General features: G+C 40.1%; 1 protein-coding gene across 1 annotated transcript in view; it reads right to left on the bottom strand.

The window, feature by feature from the left end:
* LOC145326518 (uncharacterized) overlaps positions 1-19,563 on the bottom strand; it is a 42,185-nt gene that overhangs the window by 1,823 nt on the left and 20,799 nt on the right. Inside the window, exons 13-24 of the mRNA XM_080169889.1 lie at positions 19,393-19,472; positions 18,338-18,442; positions 17,471-17,541; positions 16,612-16,696; positions 5,154-5,246; positions 4,752-4,797; positions 3,940-4,020; positions 3,407-3,444; positions 2,948-3,042; positions 2,307-2,411; positions 483-1,967; positions 84-147 (exon numbers count right to left, since the gene is read on the bottom strand). Coding sequence (XP_080026015.1) covers positions 84-147; positions 483-1,967; positions 2,307-2,411; positions 2,948-3,042; positions 3,407-3,444; positions 3,940-4,020; positions 4,752-4,797; positions 5,154-5,246; positions 16,612-16,696; positions 17,471-17,541; positions 18,338-18,442; positions 19,393-19,472 — 2,348 coding nt within the window. The remainder of the gene's footprint in view (positions 1-83; positions 148-482; positions 1,968-2,306; positions 2,412-2,947; positions 3,043-3,406; positions 3,445-3,939; positions 4,021-4,751; positions 4,798-5,153; positions 5,247-16,611; positions 16,697-17,470; positions 17,542-18,337; positions 18,443-19,392; positions 19,473-19,563) is intronic.

The following is a 19,563-nucleotide window of genomic DNA, read 5'->3' as shown; positions in this document are numbered from 1 at the left end:
GGCCTTTTTCAACTTATAAGAATTCAGATTTTTGTATTTTCATTTTTGTTGGAATTATTTTGAAATAAGTCATAATGGTTCCTTGTGAACTGTTTTCAGTAAAATCATCAGCTTCTTCAATTTCTCCATCGAAAGTATCTTCAACACCTTTAATTTTATAAAATATTTCTACCATTTTGTAGTAGATTTGATAAAAAAAACAAAAAACAAAGGCTGAACTGAAGTAACACATGATTTTTTTCCAATTAAAATATTAGGATGATTCCCGTTTAGTAGCATAAGCTACTCTATAAAAAAATGAGTTTTTATCTTGTTACGCAGCTTTTTGGTATGATTATTCTTGTATTATTATTTGGATTAAATTTTTAATGTTAGAATATCAAAAAGTTTAAAAACATGCCTTTATCAATTCATTTAAATATACTTGATTTTATTTATTTCAACATGCTCTTGAGTTCTTATCTCATCCTTTTTTAAATTACCTGTATTTTCAATTACACTTTCAACATCAGTTTTGGTAGTTGCTACTTCTTTATCCTCGACATCTGTTAAAATGTTCTTTGTGTCAACTATGTAAGAGGTAGCTTTGTCTATTATTGATTTAACTGTAGTTGTTAGGATTTCTAGAGTTGAAGGAGTTGTTTCATTTTCAGAAATTTCATCAACAATTCCTTCTAATGCCGCCTCATTCAATGTCCATTCAGGTTTAATGGTAGGTTTGATTGTTTCAATATCCAAAATGTTTTCATCAATTTCTGTTACTGCTTGGTTTGAGAGAGTTGTAAGATTATAAAATTCATGATCCAAATTAGGATTGTTAATGTTCGCATAAATATCATCAGGGTCAGTTGTATTTTTAACCAAATCATCAAATATGAGGGATTTAATAGTAGTGGTAATTGATTCAAGAAAAGGGGTCAAGGTATCATTCTTAATTTCAGTATTTGAGGGAGTAAAATCAGATTTAAAAGAATTATCAGTTGTTTCTTCACTGGAATCAAAGTAAGAAGTAGTTATTCTATTGTCATTTACAGCTGAAGTGTCATTTTCATTGATCAAATTATCCAATATTGTAGAAATTATTGAATTGAGGGTTGAAGATTCTTTTTCTTCATTTAAAGAGTTGACATAGTCCTTTGTAGTTGAAGTTGGAAGTATTGGTAAAATAGTTGGTTCTTGATTTGATTCGGTTATTTGAAAATTATCATTGATATTATTTATTTCAATTTCAGGTGTAGAAAATTCAATTACATTTGTGGTTGTTGTTTCAGAAGAATCTTTTTCAATCAAGTTTGAAATAACTTTTGATACCATAGTTTTAAGTGTTGTATAATATTCTCCTGCTGTTTCAGCATCAATTGAACTTTGGGTTGTCGTAATTGAATCATCAAAATGAGTAGAAGTATCAGATGATGTTGTAAAGAAGCCATCGCTTCCTGCAGTGGTAAAATCCCAATTAGTTTCAGTTGTGTCTCTGTCAGTTGCAGAGTTGTCATTTTCATTAATTAGGTCATCTATAATTGATTCTATAAAAGTGCTATATTCATTATAATTTGTAGTTGGTGTTGTATCTGTTTGACTTGTTGTTGGTTTTTGTGTCTCATCTGTCGAAAATATTGATGAAGTTGTAGAAAATTCTCCAAAATTTGTAGCAAAATCTTCTAAAGTTGTTCGATCATTCTCTGTAGTAATATCTTTAGTCTCTATAGTAGAAAAGTCATCAAAAACCCCAGATCGTCCACTTTCAGTTGTTGTAGCATAACTATCAAAATCAGATGTATAATCAGCAGTTGATGTTGTAAACCAATTATTGGTAGAACCGTACTCTTTATCTTTTGGAAACCAAAACTTAAAATCTTTTCCTTCAGTAGTAGTTTGTTCATTGATTGCATTTGAAGTAATTTCAATGGGATTAAATGTAGTTGAATCCATTTCATATGTTGCAAGTACTGTAGTTGAATCAATATCTATAAAATTATAAAAAATCATGCAAAACTTATTTAACAAAAAAAAGTATTCTAATCAGTAGGCAAAAAAATCATGCAGTTTAAATTTTACTGTATTCCAAATCTCTTTAATATTAAGAAACCATGCCTTTAAATAAAAAAAACATTTGATGGAGGTTAATCCAAGTTTAAACCTTGGTGTGTTATAATCTATCAAAATAAGACTATGCTCTTATGATATTTTGGCAATGTGTTTCATCTTTATAGTCTTTTTTTGATATAATTTTGACATAGTCAACACACATCGCTGAAGTTTCAAAAGAGATTTTAAGTTAGCCAAAGCCATGCAATATAAAATACTTAGGACAGGACTTGTGGTTGGTGAAAAAGATTCATTCTTGTCGTTGACGCCAAATCTGTCACCACTTCCATCAATATCATTGTAATCTTCGTCATCAGAATATCCTAGATAGATAGAAAGATATCAAGATAGATAGAGAGAGAAAGAAAATACATGTAGAGAGAAATTTAGATTGTTGAAGATTAAACAAGGACTTGATTATAGAGATGTTTCGCTTATAATATTACACTTTGTTGTCCTTGGAATCAGTATTTCAAAAATCAGATCAATCGAATAAGTTTATCACATACAAATTAGCTATTAAAAAAAGTTAAAAATTATCATGTTTATAATGGACGTACGGACATTCTAGTAGCGATTTTAAGGTTGCTACGCTTTCTAAATCGCACCTGAATACTACAGGAATCTCCATGCAAAGTTTAAATAGAGAGGATAATTCTAACATGCTTAAATTAACGAAAAGAGCATTCTGAACGTACGGAGGGACTGACTCTAATTATAGAAAAGTTTCGTTTTAAAAAAGGAATAATAAATTTTTGAAAATATGAAATATACAAATAAAAGAATAATTGAAAAGATTAGATTAGAACACAATAGCTACGAATTTATAATATATTCAGACTTTAAAAAGGCGTTTGACCTGGTCCATTTTGATTTGATCTTTTGTAAATAGTGACTCGATATTGTTCAGCACATGATTGAGAGGTCCAATTCAACAAGACATTTCCATTTTCTCTAAATATTAATAACAATTAATTGTTTAGTAGGTTTTTTTTACTAAAACAATACTTTTTCTGTCCCAGCAAAAAAAACTAATAAAAGGTTGAGATTTTTTGATTGATTTTCAAAGGGGGGGACAACTATCTACAAATTATAATAAAATTAAAAAAAATATTAATTATTTTAGTAATAAGTTTAAAATATAAATTGCTTAAAATTATGTGATCCATCTAACATAATGTTGATTTAGTTCATGAGCTAATTTTGTCAACTTTAGTATACATTTAGTTTTTTTTTCCACATAAAAATACAGTAAGTTTGTAATTGCTGCTATTTTATACACATGTCCTTCTTCAAAAAGAATAAATAAATGAGCCACCTGTATTGAATTGGAAGAATTGCAAATTTGTCAGCAGTCTGAAACAAGAATATTTTTTCTCGTATTCATTCGAATCCGGTGGATAGGAACCGGTTCTCATCCATACGAAAAAAACTATGTCTAGCATCGAATTATATCCAGCTTTCTACGAATATAAAAATGTACAATCATAAGATTAAAACCAGTTTTTTTAGCCGGTACCTTCGGCACCTCGGGGCTTTAAAAAACTGGTTTTAATCTCATAATTGTACATTCTATATCCGCGGAAAGCCGTTTATAATACGATGCGAGAAATAACTATTATTTGTTCTTTTTCCCATGAGTTACGATGAAATCAATCAAAAATTAAAAGTCTTTCACGCAATTTCATGGGTTCGTTTTACATCACAATAACAAATATTTAAGCTATTTATGATTTAAACATTTAAAATTAATTAATTCTGCTTTAAAAGTTTTAAGAAATAATGAAAACAAAAAAAATAGCAGGCTATTATTTTAATGTTTTTTTTTATAGAGAAACATAATCTACTTACAGGAAAGGTCTCGACAGCCTTTTCAAAATTTGGATAAGGTGAAGATTTTTGAGAACCACTTGGGGCAAATGTAACTCTGTATTTATTCATATAAGCCACAATTGTTTTGGATAAGCGGATATGTTAGAGGCAAAACAGTTTTATCCCCATCCTTATTAGCAGAAACATAGAAGAAAAAAAAGCAAAAAAAAAAGTTAAGGGTTTATTAATCTTAATATTTTCAATTTTAGAACTAAAGAGAAAAAGTAAATTCATATTTCTTTTTTTTGGGGGGGGGGGATATTTTATCATGGGCGATTTTTCTTGGTAAGGTGAAGGAAGGTATCCTTCCCTAAAATACAGTGTGTTTTTTATGAGAACTTTTTTTTAAAGCAATTTTACCCCACTTATAGTTATCAGAATTTAATGATTAATGGCTTATTTTCTTCGTTTTTTAATGCAATTAATAGAACAACAAAAAAATATTTCAGTTTTTATTTAAAAAGTACAGTAAAATCTAAACTTCAAAACTTAGGTGTCAACATCTAAAAAAGGTTTTAGAGCATTTTTCTTATGCTCAAATATTCAACCTTTTGCAAGAATGGCTGCTAAACACTTCAAAGTTTAAAGGTCATATCTCAACCAGGGAGGGAGTACTGGCCCCCCAAAGTCGACTACAGAAAATCCAATTTTTTTCTTGCAAATGGTAGAAGATTTAGATTTTAGATTTTACTGTACTTTTCAAATAAAAACTGAAATATTTTTTTGGTGTTCTATTAATTGCATTAAAGATTTTGGACAACATATTATCTTGTGACTAATTAATTCCTGTAAGATGTACAAGGTTTTAAGTTCTTTATCACTGCTTCAAATCGATTCCTAAAAACATAAAAAAAATGTTTATTATTAAATTATTCAAAACCAAGTATATTTTCGCTTTAACAGTTAGGGTATAACCCCCGATCGTGGCTAAACACGTAGTGCATCCGCTTGTTGTCGGGGAGGTGAGGGAGGTTCGAATCTCAGCTTATTACCGCATCATTAAAATGGTTTCTGCTGCTGCTATGTTAGGTACGTGCAATTAATAGTTAGAGTAGAGGGAATGCCTTGAGCAACGCCTTGAGTATGGAATAGGCAAAGCACAGGTTCCTGATATATTACCAAACATCCTCCCAAGTAAAGTAAAAACAGACAGTCAGATATTCTGTTAATTTTACATGAAGTTAAAAAGTTACTTTTTTAACTTGAGATAAGCGGCATGGCAGTTATTGTTATCATCACAGGCTTGGATTCCTTGGTTGATTAGGCATTCAAACATTTTCTTTCTCCTAAAAAGTAAAACAAGACTGACTATATCCATAAATTGAAGAATATAAAAGAAATTAATAGTTGAGAGGCAAGGACGTCTAATGGGGGGGGGGGGGTAAAGGGATGATTATCCCCCCCCCCCCCAAAAAAAATAAAAGGCTTTGACATCCTTGCCTATATGATATAAAGTTTACCCCCCCTCCCCTCTCCAATGAAAAAGCTTGGACGCCCTTGTTGAGAGGCCTAACTAAACTTTTAAGTTTAATTTAGAGGCTCTGTCCTAAATATACAACTCTATTTAGTTTTGGTAATCAAATTGTAAAAAATTACTAAATGATATTAAAAATTCAAATACGCACAGCCCTATTTTTAGAAGAACTTTACTTTATTATTATCTATTCTAATGCTTTGGTTTGTAAACATTATATGTATGTGTGGTATTCGGCAACCGTGAGCCATGTCTATGGCACCCCTGATCTGGGGTTCGGTGGAGGGTCAATGGCCCTCCCCCGAGTCCTGGGGAAGGGGTCTAGTGACCCCCTCCCTACGCTTAGAATTAATGATTTGAATCTGTCATGTTTATTATGGTTAACTGTATTCTTATTTCTCCCCCACCCTTTCCAGGGATGGGGGAATCATTATTGCCCAAACTGACCATTGTATATGTATTATTTATGCTTTTATGTTATGATTATTTATTCCTATCACAAGGACTCTGGCAGGAAATTGACAACTTATTCATACGTACTGTACTAAATCAATCTTTACGTGGACTAATTTAACCAAATTAGGTTTTTTTTAGGTTTTTTATAATTCATACAACCCCCTTAAGTTATTCATTACAATAGAATACAATTTTAAAATTTATTTACTGTGTAAATATGCATAAATATGACGTTTTTACTGACAATTAGGTTGATTTTTACTCAAAGCATTTTTCTTGTAGACAATAAAATGATTATAACTTTCGTTCTATTTAAGATAAATTGATGAAATAAAAAGTATTTTCAATTTTATTATGCTGAGAAGTCACCTATTGGTTTTAAGAAATAATAAACCCCTTTGAGTTGGGGAGGGGGGGGGGGGGGGCGTTGAGTATCGAAATAATGAAACTAATGTAAATTTCTTTTTATGGTGGGTTTTAATGATTCATATAGCAGCCAATTTGTTTTTAGGCAATACCCCTTTGTCTGTCTGTCCCTCTGTCTGTCTGTTTTTTGTCTGTCTGTCACTCCACTTGTCAGTCTATCTGTCTAACTGCCTCTTTTTCGGATTTCAATGAATCATCTAGCATAGCCTAATTCTAATTTGTTAATGCCTCAAAAACTGTCTGTCTGTCTATCCCTCCATCTGTCTGATCATTCACAGGTTCTCTATTGGATTTTATTTAATGAATTGTCTATTATGGTCAAACTGTAATTTGATCATTCTTCTTGCCTGTCTGTCTGTCTCGTCTATCTGCTGAGTTTCTACCATTGGTCTAACAGACTGATTCACTTAATTAACCCCTTACGGTCGGGCCCCTTACCGCACCTTAATCAGTCGGGGGGGGGGGGGGGGGGGGTCACCCTATAAATGAACCTAACCTTATTTTTCTCAGACACCATTTGACCAATAGGGATGATTTCTTAAACTTAAGCTTTTATGATTATAAACTAACTCCTAGATTATAAGTCACCCCCTGCCGCCAACCCCTAGCCCTCCAGGGCTCCAAAAACCCTAAAAATGAACCTACCTTTATTTTTCTCAGAAACCATTTGACCAATAGGGATGATTTCTTAAACTTAAGCTTTTATGGTTATAAACTAACTTTTAGATTTTAAGTCACCCCCTGCCGCCAACCCCTAGCCCTCCGGGGCTCCAAAAAATCCTAAAAATGAACCTAACCTTAATTTTCTCAGAAACCATTTGACTAATAGGGATGATTTCTTAAACTTAAGCTTTTATGATTATAAGCTAACTCCTAGATTATAAGTCACCCCCTTGAAAATAAAGGTTAGGTTCATTTTTATGGGTTTTTTTGATCCCCGGAGGACTAGGGGTTAGCAGCAGGGGGGTGACTTCTATACCAAAAGCTAGTTTATAACCATAAAGGCTTAAGTTTAAGAATTCATCTCTATTGGTCAAATGGTTTCTGAGAAAATTAAGGTTAGGTTCATTTTTAGGGTTTTTTTGAGCCCCGGAGGGCTAGGAGTAGGCGGCAGGGGGGTGACTTCTAAACTAGAAGTTAGTTTATAACCATAAAAGCTTAAGTTTAAGAAATCATCCCTATTGGTCAAATGGTTTCTGAGAAAATTAAGGTTATGTTCATTTTTAGGGGGGTTTTGAGCCCCAGGGGGCTAGGGGATGGGGGTAGGGGGTTGACTTTGAAACCATAAGATGTTCATACCCCTAAAAGCTTAAGTCCAAAAAATTTGCATGGTTCATCAAGTGGTTCCGGAGAACCCCCCCCCCCCCCAGCATCAAAAAAGCTTCAGTTACGTCCCCCTTTTAAACGTAAGCTTTTCTTATATGTCAACATAACATAACTAAATTTCATAGAGATCCGCAGCCGTTTTCCCTGCTGACCGCCTGCTGCGGCCGCTGAAATTTATATTTGATATTTCTAATACAAAATTTACTTAAAGATAAATATTTTCTGTAAAAAAATTGTTCTTCTAGCTTCAAAAATAAGAAAATTACAGCCGTTTAAAATTTTTAAGTAAAAAAGGTTGTTAAATAAAAAGGTGAACTAAGCAAAAATTGACTTTGACTTATAAAAGGTCGGAAATTTATTATCAAACAGGGGACTTGCACAAAAAAGATTTAGCCCTCTAGGTCTAATAGGAACTGAGATAATAGGGGGGGAGCGTTGAACGCCCACCCCATCACCAACCGATTAAGGTGCGGCAAGGGGCCCGACTGTTAAGGGTTAATAATACATATTTAATAATTCATATTAAAATCGATAATACTGTAAAAATGGTTGAATGCTTGTTTCAATAGAAAATTAGATTTAACTAATAATAATGTTGAATCTTGTACCAGGAGATAAACAAATAACCTTGTGTTGCAATAAAAAATAAAAAAAATTATCCAATTTACTTATGAAAAAAAGTGTAATACTGTATCTATAATCTTTTTGTACATAAATGATAATAATATCAGGTTATATTCCATTAATTTATAACCACCTAAATTTTTTGACACTTACAACTTTTAACAGCTCCCTTTAACCAAAATCAAGGATAGTTTATTTAAGTATGTCACCAAAACTTCATTACATAAGTAATACATTTTTACAAACTTTAAAAAGAGGATTGGGAAATATCTCCCTCCCCAACATTAACTTTAATCACTATTGTAAACAATATTAAAAGTTATAAATATATATCAATCAAGATCTTTAGAGGTATTAACTGTGGTTTAATTACATATGTATGAGAGCTCCTTCTTGTGTCAATCACTTTTATTTACTGATTAAAATTTGTACAGTACAGTTGTACAGAATATTGCAAGATTTTTTTAGTTAAGTCTGGAAATTAATGATTAATTTATCTAAAAATAGATAGCATAGAATTATCTTAATCAGTGGCTTAATTTTATACACCCGCCTTAAACACCCCCCCCCCCTCACTCTTTATTTTAAGGGGTGTAAATTTATTTCCTTTACACCCCCTTGGAATTTATAGAGGGGTGTATCTGAGGGTGTAGGCTCTTGTCAAGAGGGTGGACATGGGTGGACACCTAGGGAGGTGTATCCATCCCCCTTAATTTTACAAGGGTGGTGTAAACAACCCCTACACCAACCTTTTGCACGCCTTTGATCTTAACTATACTTTTAGTGTACATAAAGTTGTAAATTCAGTAACTATTCTACAAAAATTACCTTCCTAAATTGATATATGATTTTCAGGGTAATCTCCGGTGGACTAAACATTAAAATTTTATGGAAAAAAAGATATCTTTGGAACATGCATGACTTGAAATTATCCCCCCTTTGTACTCAATACGCATTTTTTATTCTAAGTGCGTCAATTTTGCGTTTAAAGATACCCTTAGTTTAAGCATTAATTTCTCCAAAAAATGATGAAAAAAGATAAATTTTTTTTTGATAAAATGATAAAAGTATATGTAAAATGAAATAACCAGCAAAAAAAATTACAAAATTACGTTAAATAGAACGAAAATTAGAGCGTTTTGTAAGCCTTATAAAATGCGTATTTCTCATGAAAATTGTAACGATTTAGTGTCTTGAGTAAAATATTTACAAACTTCCCGCTTTTATAAGAAGCTAGAGTCTTTGTGCTATCCATGTAATTATTGTTTGTTGTATATAACTGCAGTATCTCTTAACCCTTCAATAAAGTGACAACTGAAAGTAGATGTTGATCATTATCTAGTGAAAGCTAGAGAAGCGTAGCTTCTCTATAGTAAGGTGTCCACGTCTGTCACACTGCCGTAATCTAATTGAACTCCGGTGTCTGCCATTGATCCTCGGCGGATACCACAACTTTGGTGACAGCTGTGTGAGATTACGGCGAACCACAAGTGTAGAGCAGACGCGCATCTGAGGCTAAGGTACTCCCAGCAGTGAATCTGGCAAAACTGACGCAAGCAACCTGAATTACCCACCCTGGACAGCAAAGTTTAACTCTGCATCCGGCAGTTGTGGAAGCAAAACAGCGAAATCTGACGAATAACCGCGAGCAGCGCTGATATCTAACGGAGAATTGAGCGCCAAAAGGGCTGAAACAGGCCTGCGGACCGGCTGAAACAAGCCAAATACGTGTAGACGGCTGAAAATAGGCCAACTTTACTGCAAGAAATAGCAGGATCCGAACCAGTGGCGCTAGCAGGACGGGACATTCCCTGCCGCCGATAGGCTGAAACATGCCACATAGCTGCAAGCTGCGAGCTAACATACGGGTGTAGTGCACCAGAACAGAGAAAAACTACGTCAACCCCGAGTATCCTGAGAAGCTACAACGCAGCCACCCATCTAGAAGACAGATATTATATCACATTTGCAGGGATTACCACCCTAATGTGATGACCAAACAATAGATTTATGAGCAAAGCTTGGCAAACAAATTGTTGTGTTGTGATAAATCTAAGAATAGAACAGGCTTGGATTACTGTTTATTGTGATAACAGCTAAAAATAGAACAGAGTTGGTCAACAAATCTGTTATGCAATTGTGATAAGGACAGCAATAAAAGTTAGATGTAATATAATCAAAACAATCTCAAGCCCACAGCACAATAACAAATACACCCCTTATTCCAAGGGAAGGGGAGGGGGCCCCTCTCCATTTGAAGACAAATACAATCAGGGTTATATAACAGATAAGCCTAAGATTAAGAAGCAGAGGCCCCATTACACCAGCACACAGTTACCCCCTCCCTCACAGTGGGAACGGACGGAGTTACCCCCGTCCCCTCACGCGCTTCCCCCTTCCTACCCACACTAGGCTAAGTCCGTCTGTAGTGTGGAGCTAGCGATCGGATATACAGAGCGCCATTCACGGGTAGCGCAACAAAGTGCGGAAAACATCATAAATCCAACGGACGAAGCGGACCAATGAGGGAGCGAGCTGAGGGATGAGAGCGCGTTTTCCCCGTGTGCGCGGATTTGACGGCGCGAACGCGCGTTACAAGGACAGAAGATTCCACGCACACACACACACACACACACACACACACTTTCACACCAGAGCAGAGCTACTCCATAGCATCTAACAGGGGTATTTTTAGCAAATAAAGAATTGCAAGTTTCTTTCCTCCTAGCTCTAGTGTGATAAGGGAAAACCCAATCAGTTCCTGACAGCAGTTCAGACCCTCAACATCTATCTACCTCAACACCTAACTATTGATAAGTACAGCTAAGTTATATCTTTGCAATTAAAACTCCCAACCTAGTGATACAAACAGTGTTGGCTGTTAGGCTAGGAAGCCTCAAGTGACAACCCATTCATTGTAGTCCTGTATAACTTTGTGCCCGCCGTTTCACCGTTGACCTAATGGACCAGCATCAAGTCCCAGGAGGTGACCAAGCCCCAGGATGGCTCCAGGATGACCCTCAGCCGGCCCCAGCCGAGTACCGCAAGCTGATGCTGAGCAATCTGCCGGAGTATAGAGGGCCGCCCAAGCAGTCCTGGTCGGCACATATCCGCCGACTGGAGATGTCATGGGCGGCTTACCGCGTGCCACCTCATGATTCCCTCAACCGCCGCAACGCCCTACTACTGTCATTGGTAGGGCAAGCGGCGGAAATGGCGTCCCATCTGTTTGGCGAGGCAGGCCAAGCCTTGACCTACGAGCAGGTCAAGACCGAGTGTGAATTGTTATTTCGCCCTGCTTTTGAGTCCCAAACGCTTAAACAAGCGTTTAGGGACTACAAGCAACACTCGACAGAACCTATACAGGCGTACATATCAACAAAGTGCGCCTTGTATAGGGACGCCTACAATCATGAGGATCTTGAATTGTTGGTGGACGAATTAAACCGTGGAATTCGTAACGCCAATGTAAAACGCCTCATGATGAACCATGAAATTGCGAGTGTACCTGAGTACACTCGCAAGGCCATGTTCACCGTGACCATGGTTACTAAGCAGCTGAAGGAAGGTGTGTGCTTAGTGGACTCGACCGACGGGCTGACTGGATCTGCCTGCATCCAGTTGCCCCAATATGACGAGTCGGAGCCAATGGAGATTGGCTCCTTGGCTCCGGGTCTCCACCAGATGGGGAAGGTCGCTCCAGATGACAAGGTTCCAGGCCGCTGCTACCGCTGCCAGGGGAGAGGCCACCGAGCTCGAGACTGTCCAACGCCTGTGGAAGTTAGCCTAGAGGAGAGGCGCACCCAGCCACGCCGTGACCGTTCTGCCAAGTGTGAGCGTTGCCACTATGACGGCCACACGGCGGCCGAGTGTAGAGCTGACTGGGCCCAGGTAGCCAGCCGCAGGCGCACCGCCGACAAAGGTGCCCCTCCAGGGAAGCCCAGCAGAGTGGCCCATATGGAAGGGAGCGCGCCCCCAGCACCACCACCGCAAGCAGCCGCCTCCAGAGCTGCGGACCGAGCCGATGGGATGCCGCAGTTCGGGACTGTCCCAGCTAGGATCAACGTACTGGGCGGCGCGGCTGAACCCAACCGGGTTGGCCTAGGCTTCAGTCTTAACCATCTGGGGCCAGAGCTGATACAGCCCCACAACATAGCCGAGCCAGAGGTGCTGAGGCCCCAGCCTTTCAGCCTCAACATGATGGAACCTGCCCGACTGAGCCTACCCAGCAAGAGTGGAGGGGCGCTGCCCAGCGTCCCTGAGACGGTGTATGGGGAGGCCCTGGCAGCCGCTGAACGAGAGAGGCAGGAGGTGCTAGCCAGCACCTCTGCATCGATGTATGGGACGCCACCCGGCGTCGCCACCTGGGATGATGGGGGGGTGCTATCCAGCGCCTCCCACCGTGTGCCTGGGGCGACAACCGTCGCCGCCACCGAGATACCTGGATCCTGGAACGAGCCAGCCTCCAACCTGATGTCTGGGGCGACAACCGTCGCCGCCACCGAGAGACCTGAGTCCTGGAACGAGCCAGCGGTCCCAGAGGAAGGGGTGACACCCGTCACCCCCAGCCAGCCAGCGCCACCAGCCTGCAGGGAGAGCCCAGCTACAAGCCAGCCAGCGCCACCAGCCTGGAGGGAGAGTCCAGCTACATGCCATCCAGAGCTCTCTACCAGCCAAGGGAACCCAGCGGCTCACCATCAGGATAAGTTGAATTTGTTAAATGTATTGAATCCAAAACCTTGTAAACACCCAGCCTTGCCTGTGCCCCCTGCACTTGAGGCTGGGGAGATTGAAAATTGGGAAAATAAGGGCTTGCCTGTGCCACATGCACCTGAGTTCCTAGGGCAGGGGAGGGCATTGAGTAAGGGCGAGCCTGTGCCACATGCACTTCAGCCCCATGCCACTGGGCATGCCTTGGACCAGGGAAGGGAGCATTTAGGGCTAGGGGAGCCGACACCCAGGCAAGTGCCAGTCGCTTGCCAGTCTGTCATTGGGGAGGGTATCGGGGTGCCTCGGCCGCATACAGATAACGCTCAATGGAAATTTGTGTCTAGCCAGGAGCAGCCCAGCCGTGTCCAGCCCCAAGAAGCAGCCGTGACCAGAGCCGGAGATCCCCAGCCGCGTGCACGAGGAAGATGGTTACCTGGAAGCCTCTCCCATTGGTGGATGGTCCTGTGGGGCCTCCTGCTGGCAGCCGTGTGGCCTACAACCAGCTACGTCCTGGTGGGGTGGGACTGTGCCAACCCCACCCATGTCACGTCTTACAACAAAGAAAAGATGTGTGACACGGAGCCCCTACACCAGGAGGTGCCCCTGGGCCACGACATCCACGTCCTGCAGCAAGTCAAGGTGAGGGAAACCACTGGGTTCAGCTGTCAGCTCACCGTGTCCCAGTGGACATTCAGGTGTGGGGTATGGGGTCACCTCAAGGTGACCTCGGTCCCCACCCTCATGAGGCCAACCAAGATAGACCCAGAAGCGTGCCGAGACCTGGCCAGGAACCGAGTATACACGTTGCCAGGCAAGACCCAGCCACTGACGTTCCAGCTGAACCACCCCCTGTTCTTCACCGTTGATGTAGTGGGCGCCCTCGTCAACAGCCCCGAGGGGGTGGGTTGCGAGGGGGAGGACGTCCACTTTGAGGGCCAGCTCTACCGCAATGAATTAGTGCTCCAGGAGCGGCGGCTGCTGGTCAAGGAGGAGACCTATGTGGTGGAGGATGGACGGGTGGAGTCCCAGTCTGACCACCTGACCCTCGATTGTCCCCATTCAGAGCTGTCCTGTATCACTGGGGAAGCAACCTACGTGTGGGACCACCTGGGAAGAGATTGCCCCTTGAGGCTGATCCGCAGCCTCCAGCCCAGCCTGGTGAGGGATGCATATCTGGTTGACCATCAGGCCCAGTTTTTCATCAACATGACCAGCCCCACCTCAATTGTGAACTGCGACTTCGAGGCCCATGCCACCAACCATCCAGCGCTGTTTGTGGCAGCTGACCCAGCCGCGGCTGCGCTGCCCCGAGTGTCGGCCAGGGATGTTGACGTTCCCCTCCAAGCACAGATCCATGCAGGTTATATTGGATTCACCCTGGAAACCCGCATGAGGAGCACTGCAGCAGAAGAAGTAGCGGCCAACTGCTGGAAGCTCCAGCAACTAGATCCGGCCCACCCGGTGCGTGTCCAGGGGAGCACGTTCTCGGTACTGAGGGGAGACATCCTGCTGCAGCTGACCTGCCAAAGGCACAAGTATGTTGTCCGCGAACACAAGGAGTGTTGGGACAAAGTGCCAGTGGAGCCCACAGGTTTTGTAGACGCCGTGACGCGGGTATACAGTGAGCACGCCACCAAGATTCCCTGTTCCTCCACCTACCCCCTGACTGTGCACGCAGAGGAAGGCTGGATAGAGTTAACCCCTGCTCCCAAGAAAAGGCCACCCCCGCTGGATACGCCTAAGCAGTTGTTGACAGACCCCTTAGATGACTTCAGTTCAGGTGGTTTGTATTCACAGGCTGAGTTGAACGACTGGCAACAACTGCTGGCGTTCCCAGCATACAAGAGTGCCATGCTGACCGGCCTATCCTATGGCTCCTGCGTTCAGCAAGGCAGCTGTTCGGCCACAGGAGACCATGGGATAGTGTCCTACAACATTGACCGACTGGCGGAGGAAGGAGAGGCAGCCCTGGATGTCTGGGCAGGATTTAGACAAGCCATCCACGAGTGGGGAGATGGCGCCGCCATCTTGTGCTTGCTGCTGCTGATCCTCAAACTGCTGGGGGACCTCACCATCATTTCTCTGGCAGCAGCACAAGGAGGAGTCCGGGCAGCCCGGAATGCGATATCACAAGTGTTCCTGTACCACCCAGCCTTGTATAAGAAGGCGATGGCTAGAGCCAGGCTCAACCATGCCAAGTCCCGGGACTTTTCAGTGGACTGGGATGCCATTCCCATCGGCAGGGAAGCAGCCGAGGAAATGGTGTCTATGAAATCAACGGACAGCGGGCATGACCGCCCAGGTAGACCAGGACCGCCTTCTGGCAGGCCCCGCGGCCCCTCAGGAGGACAGGCCGCTGCTCAGACACTCAACCTGGCAGCCAGTGCCCCAGCCGCTGCCAACAACAACCCGCAGGTCCCACTGCTGACCGTCCCAGCAACAAATGTGCCACCACCAAACCTGATACCTGCCGGCGCTGACCAACGTATCCAACCCAAGGCAGCCTCTGCCTTCTATCCCACATTGGGAGCCCATCAACCCTAAGAAGATACTCACCACTAGGATTCCATTGAATCATTATCGTTTGTATATATTTTTAGCCCTAAGGAGCGGGCCGAAGGCCTCAACCACTGTCGGAAGTCTGGTAGGGAAACCATCTCCCAGCCTTCCGAGGGGAGAGTTGTGGTATTCGGCAACCGTGAGCCATGTCTATGGCACCCCTGATCTGGGGTTCGGTGGAGGGTCAATGGCCCTCCCCCGAGTCCTGGGGAAGGGGTCTAGTGACCCCCTCCCTACGCTTAGAATTAATGATTTGAATCTGTCATGTTTATTATGGTTAACTGTATTCTTATTTCTCCCCCACCCTTTCCAGGGATGGGGGAATCATTATTGCCCAAACTGACCATTGTATATGTATTATTTATGCTTTTATGTTATGATTATTTATTCCTATCCATGTAATTATTGTTTGTTGTATATAACTGCAGTATCTCTTAACCCTTCAATAAAGTGACAACTGAAAGTAGATGTTGATCATTATCTAGTGAAAGCTAGAGAAGCGTAGCTTCTCTATAGTAAGGTGTCCACGTCTGTCACACTGCCGTAATCTAATTGAACTCCGGTGTCTGCCATTGATCCTCGGCGGATACCACATATGTAATGAATTCGTTGCGTAATTTTAAATATCAAAAGAGTAATTTTTTAGATAAAATTTTTTTGCATTTTATAATAGTAATTCGTGTGCAAAATATCATTAAAATTCATACTTGGGAAGGCATACCCGCTATAGCACCGTCATTCTGCCCAAATTCAAACAGAGTGACGAAGTAACGTTTGACCATACCAACAATCCCTTGTTATAGAGTAGCAGTGCAACCAAAGGAAACTATTTCCAGTATGGCTTCGAAACCGATTAATATCCGCTGGATTATAACTGACTCTACTGAAAAATCATGTGTAGCATCGTATTATTACAGACAATTTTCTACAAATATTAAGACAAAAATCATAAACTTCATACAAGTTTTATTGCCTTCAGCTCCTCGGCACTAACAAAACCTGTTTTTATCTTTAAATTTTTCCTTTTAATATCCGCGGAAAGCTGTCTGCGATACGATGCGATAAATAACTATTACCCTGTAAAAGTTCCTTTGATATGTATTTCAGGAGTGTTTGGCATAACTATTACAGTCCATATTATATCATTCTCAAGCTTCTCATCTAAGCAAAGATACAATTAAAGTACTAAAAATGCAGGGATATTAAGGGATAAGACAATGGATAATAAATTTATGTACGAACTTTATAATGATAAAAAAAGCAGATGGAAATTATTGGTGGACATGTTTGAACATAGAATGTTTAGAGCAACCAACCATGATGTGATAAAAGTACGCAAATTTGATTGTAAATTTTGGTTACAAGACTACATAGGAACACAGTAATAGTGTCTGACTGATTATGACGTAACAAAAAAAAATTAGCCAATGAGAGGCCACTATAAATTTTACCATTGGTCAATAACGGCCTCTCATTGGATAATTTTTTTTGTTACGTCATAATCAGTCAGACACTATTACTGTGTTCCTACATAGACTTTTTAGATTAACAAGAAAATGGAAAATGATTGTTATAGAAATAATAAAAATAACAATTCATAGGAAAAAAACGGCGTTATCCTCTTAGAAAATTTTTTTTCAATTTTTTTCAATTTTGCGCTGCGGCTAGGCAGGTAAGAGGCCGAGCGCTGCGGCTAGGCAGGCAATGGGGCCGAGCTCTGCGGCTAGGCAGGCTAGGGAGCCGAGCGCTGCGGCAAGAGTTCATAGTTCGCTGTCGGGGGGGGGGGGGGGGGGATACTCAAATTTTCAATATTGAAAAAAAAATTTCTAAGAGGGTAATACCAAGAAAACTAAACAAATCAATGCAAACATTTTTTATTAATCAAACAGATAGAAAGATTTATAGAACACTCAATGCATTTAAAAATTGTCCAACCTGATAAAACTGTAGAAAATGCCAAAGCACTGACTGCTATGGCCTCGTGGCTCTTAGACTTCATTACTGAACTAAAATAACAAAAATTTATTAATTAAATCTTAATCTTTTATGGCCATAACATGCATAGTAACATTATGTATATCTTTTTTCAGATATGGATTGATCTAAGCTTATTATTAATTCGAGAAAAAAAATCACGAAACATATATATGTGATTTTCAGCAGTCGTTGGGGGGCTAAAGAATTTACGACCTTTTAACTGCCCCCCAAAATATCATTTTAGATTTATTTTGCCTGTTGGCTATACCTTATTCCTGGGTTGATCTATCACTCCAAAAAAATATATAAATTTTACTTATCTAGGTAAAAGGATATTCCAAACTTTTACGTGATTCCACATTATGTTTTTTTTTGGTAGGTATATTGCAAAAGAACAAGTGACAAAATCACAACTAGTGTAAATGTGTCATGTCAGTATATTATGGGTGTTTTTATTTCAATGTTTGTATGACTTGTAGAGCGTCAGAACTGAATTATCAGAATATGTTTCCAGAACAGAATAATGTTTAAGGACATACATACTTACATTTTTAGTACTTGATTATAGAGATGCTTCCCTTATAACATTGTACTTAAAAAAATTGAAAATCAAATGGACGTACAGAGATTCTGGTAATGATTATAGAGTTACTACGCTTTCTAAATCCTACTTAACTACTACAGGAATCACCATGCAAAGTTTGGAAAATTCTAACATGCCTAAATAAATGAAAAGAGCTAACCATTGCAGACTGACGGGCCGACCGACCCTAATTATAGAAAAGCTTCGCTTTCAAAAATTAATATTTATAAATCAATACTGACCTGAGTGCGCGCGCGACCAAGATATAATTCTTACACTCCTTCAATCCATCAATCACTAGTGAATTAGGTCCACCATCGGTACCCAGACCATCTTGTGTCTCTAGCCTAAATTAATTGGTAATTCTCGATAAAGTAGCTGAACGACAAAGTTGTCTGAAAAATCAGTTATGGGACGTCATAAAAATTAGGGAGATGAAGGGATATTAAAAAAACCGGGTATAGTCCCTTTCGTAACATCGCACCTTATGGGGCGATTCTTCGTATTTTTCACAGTAGCTTTTCTCCTATTTCTAGCCCCTGCGGGGGGCTCTAACCCTCTAACCCTGTGGGGACAATTACCTAACCCTGTGGGGCAATCACCTAACCCAATATAACCTAACTTAACCTAAAATAACCTTTAAAAAGCCATTTTAATAATACGACGAATCGCCACTTATGGGGCGATGTTACGAAAGGGACTTTTCCCAAAAAACCTATAAAAGAGATGGATAATCCCTTATTTTTATGACGTCACAAGGCTGATTTTCTAGATACTTTGTACAGCTACTTGATAAACCTAAATTTTCATAATGTGTATATATAGCCCTTTGGTTACTCGAACCTTTGTCTGGAAGTCCTAATAGTGCATAATAATTAGTTTGACCAAGGCATTCCCCGCTACTTTTACTACTACCTATCTGTCAATTCTATTGAAGTGGTGGAACTAAACCCTTGAATCCCCTTCTGTACATTAAAATTATTACTGAAAAAGTCTTGACACTGCTAGTTTGTGCAAATCAATCATGATCTTCTAAAAGATCCCAAAACTCTTTAATAAAGCCAATGAATGAGAGAACGTTAGGGACCAGTATATTTTACAGTCCATTGTCCCCTCCCTAGTCCAAAAACAGTTACTTTGGCATAAGAATGAATTACGAAGCTTTCTATAGAGCCTTTCAAAATGACACCATACTGTCCTACTATTGGTTAATTAAAATGTATACTGGCCTACCATTGGTCATTGCTTTTATAAGACGTCTTTTTGTATAGGCACTATAAAGAGCTTCATAAATTACCCATCGCTCTGAAAACAGTTTTCTGGATGGCCTCCATAGAAAGATTCATTGAAATACATTGTCTGGTCCACACGGCCAAACTAAAAAAATAAATTCTTTAAAAATTCAATCATTTTTAGCAGCGATGCTCTTCCAGTTTTGAAATAGTTTTTTTTATCGCATCGTATTAAA

Source organism: Acartia tonsa, chromosome 8, assembly GCF_053477335.1.
Source record: "Acartia tonsa isolate MP-2025a chromosome 8, ASM5347733v1, whole genome shotgun sequence".
NCBI classification, from domain to species: domain Eukaryota; kingdom Metazoa; phylum Arthropoda; class Copepoda; order Calanoida; family Acartiidae; genus Acartia; species Acartia tonsa.
This window is presented reverse-complemented; position numbering and strand designations above follow the sequence as displayed.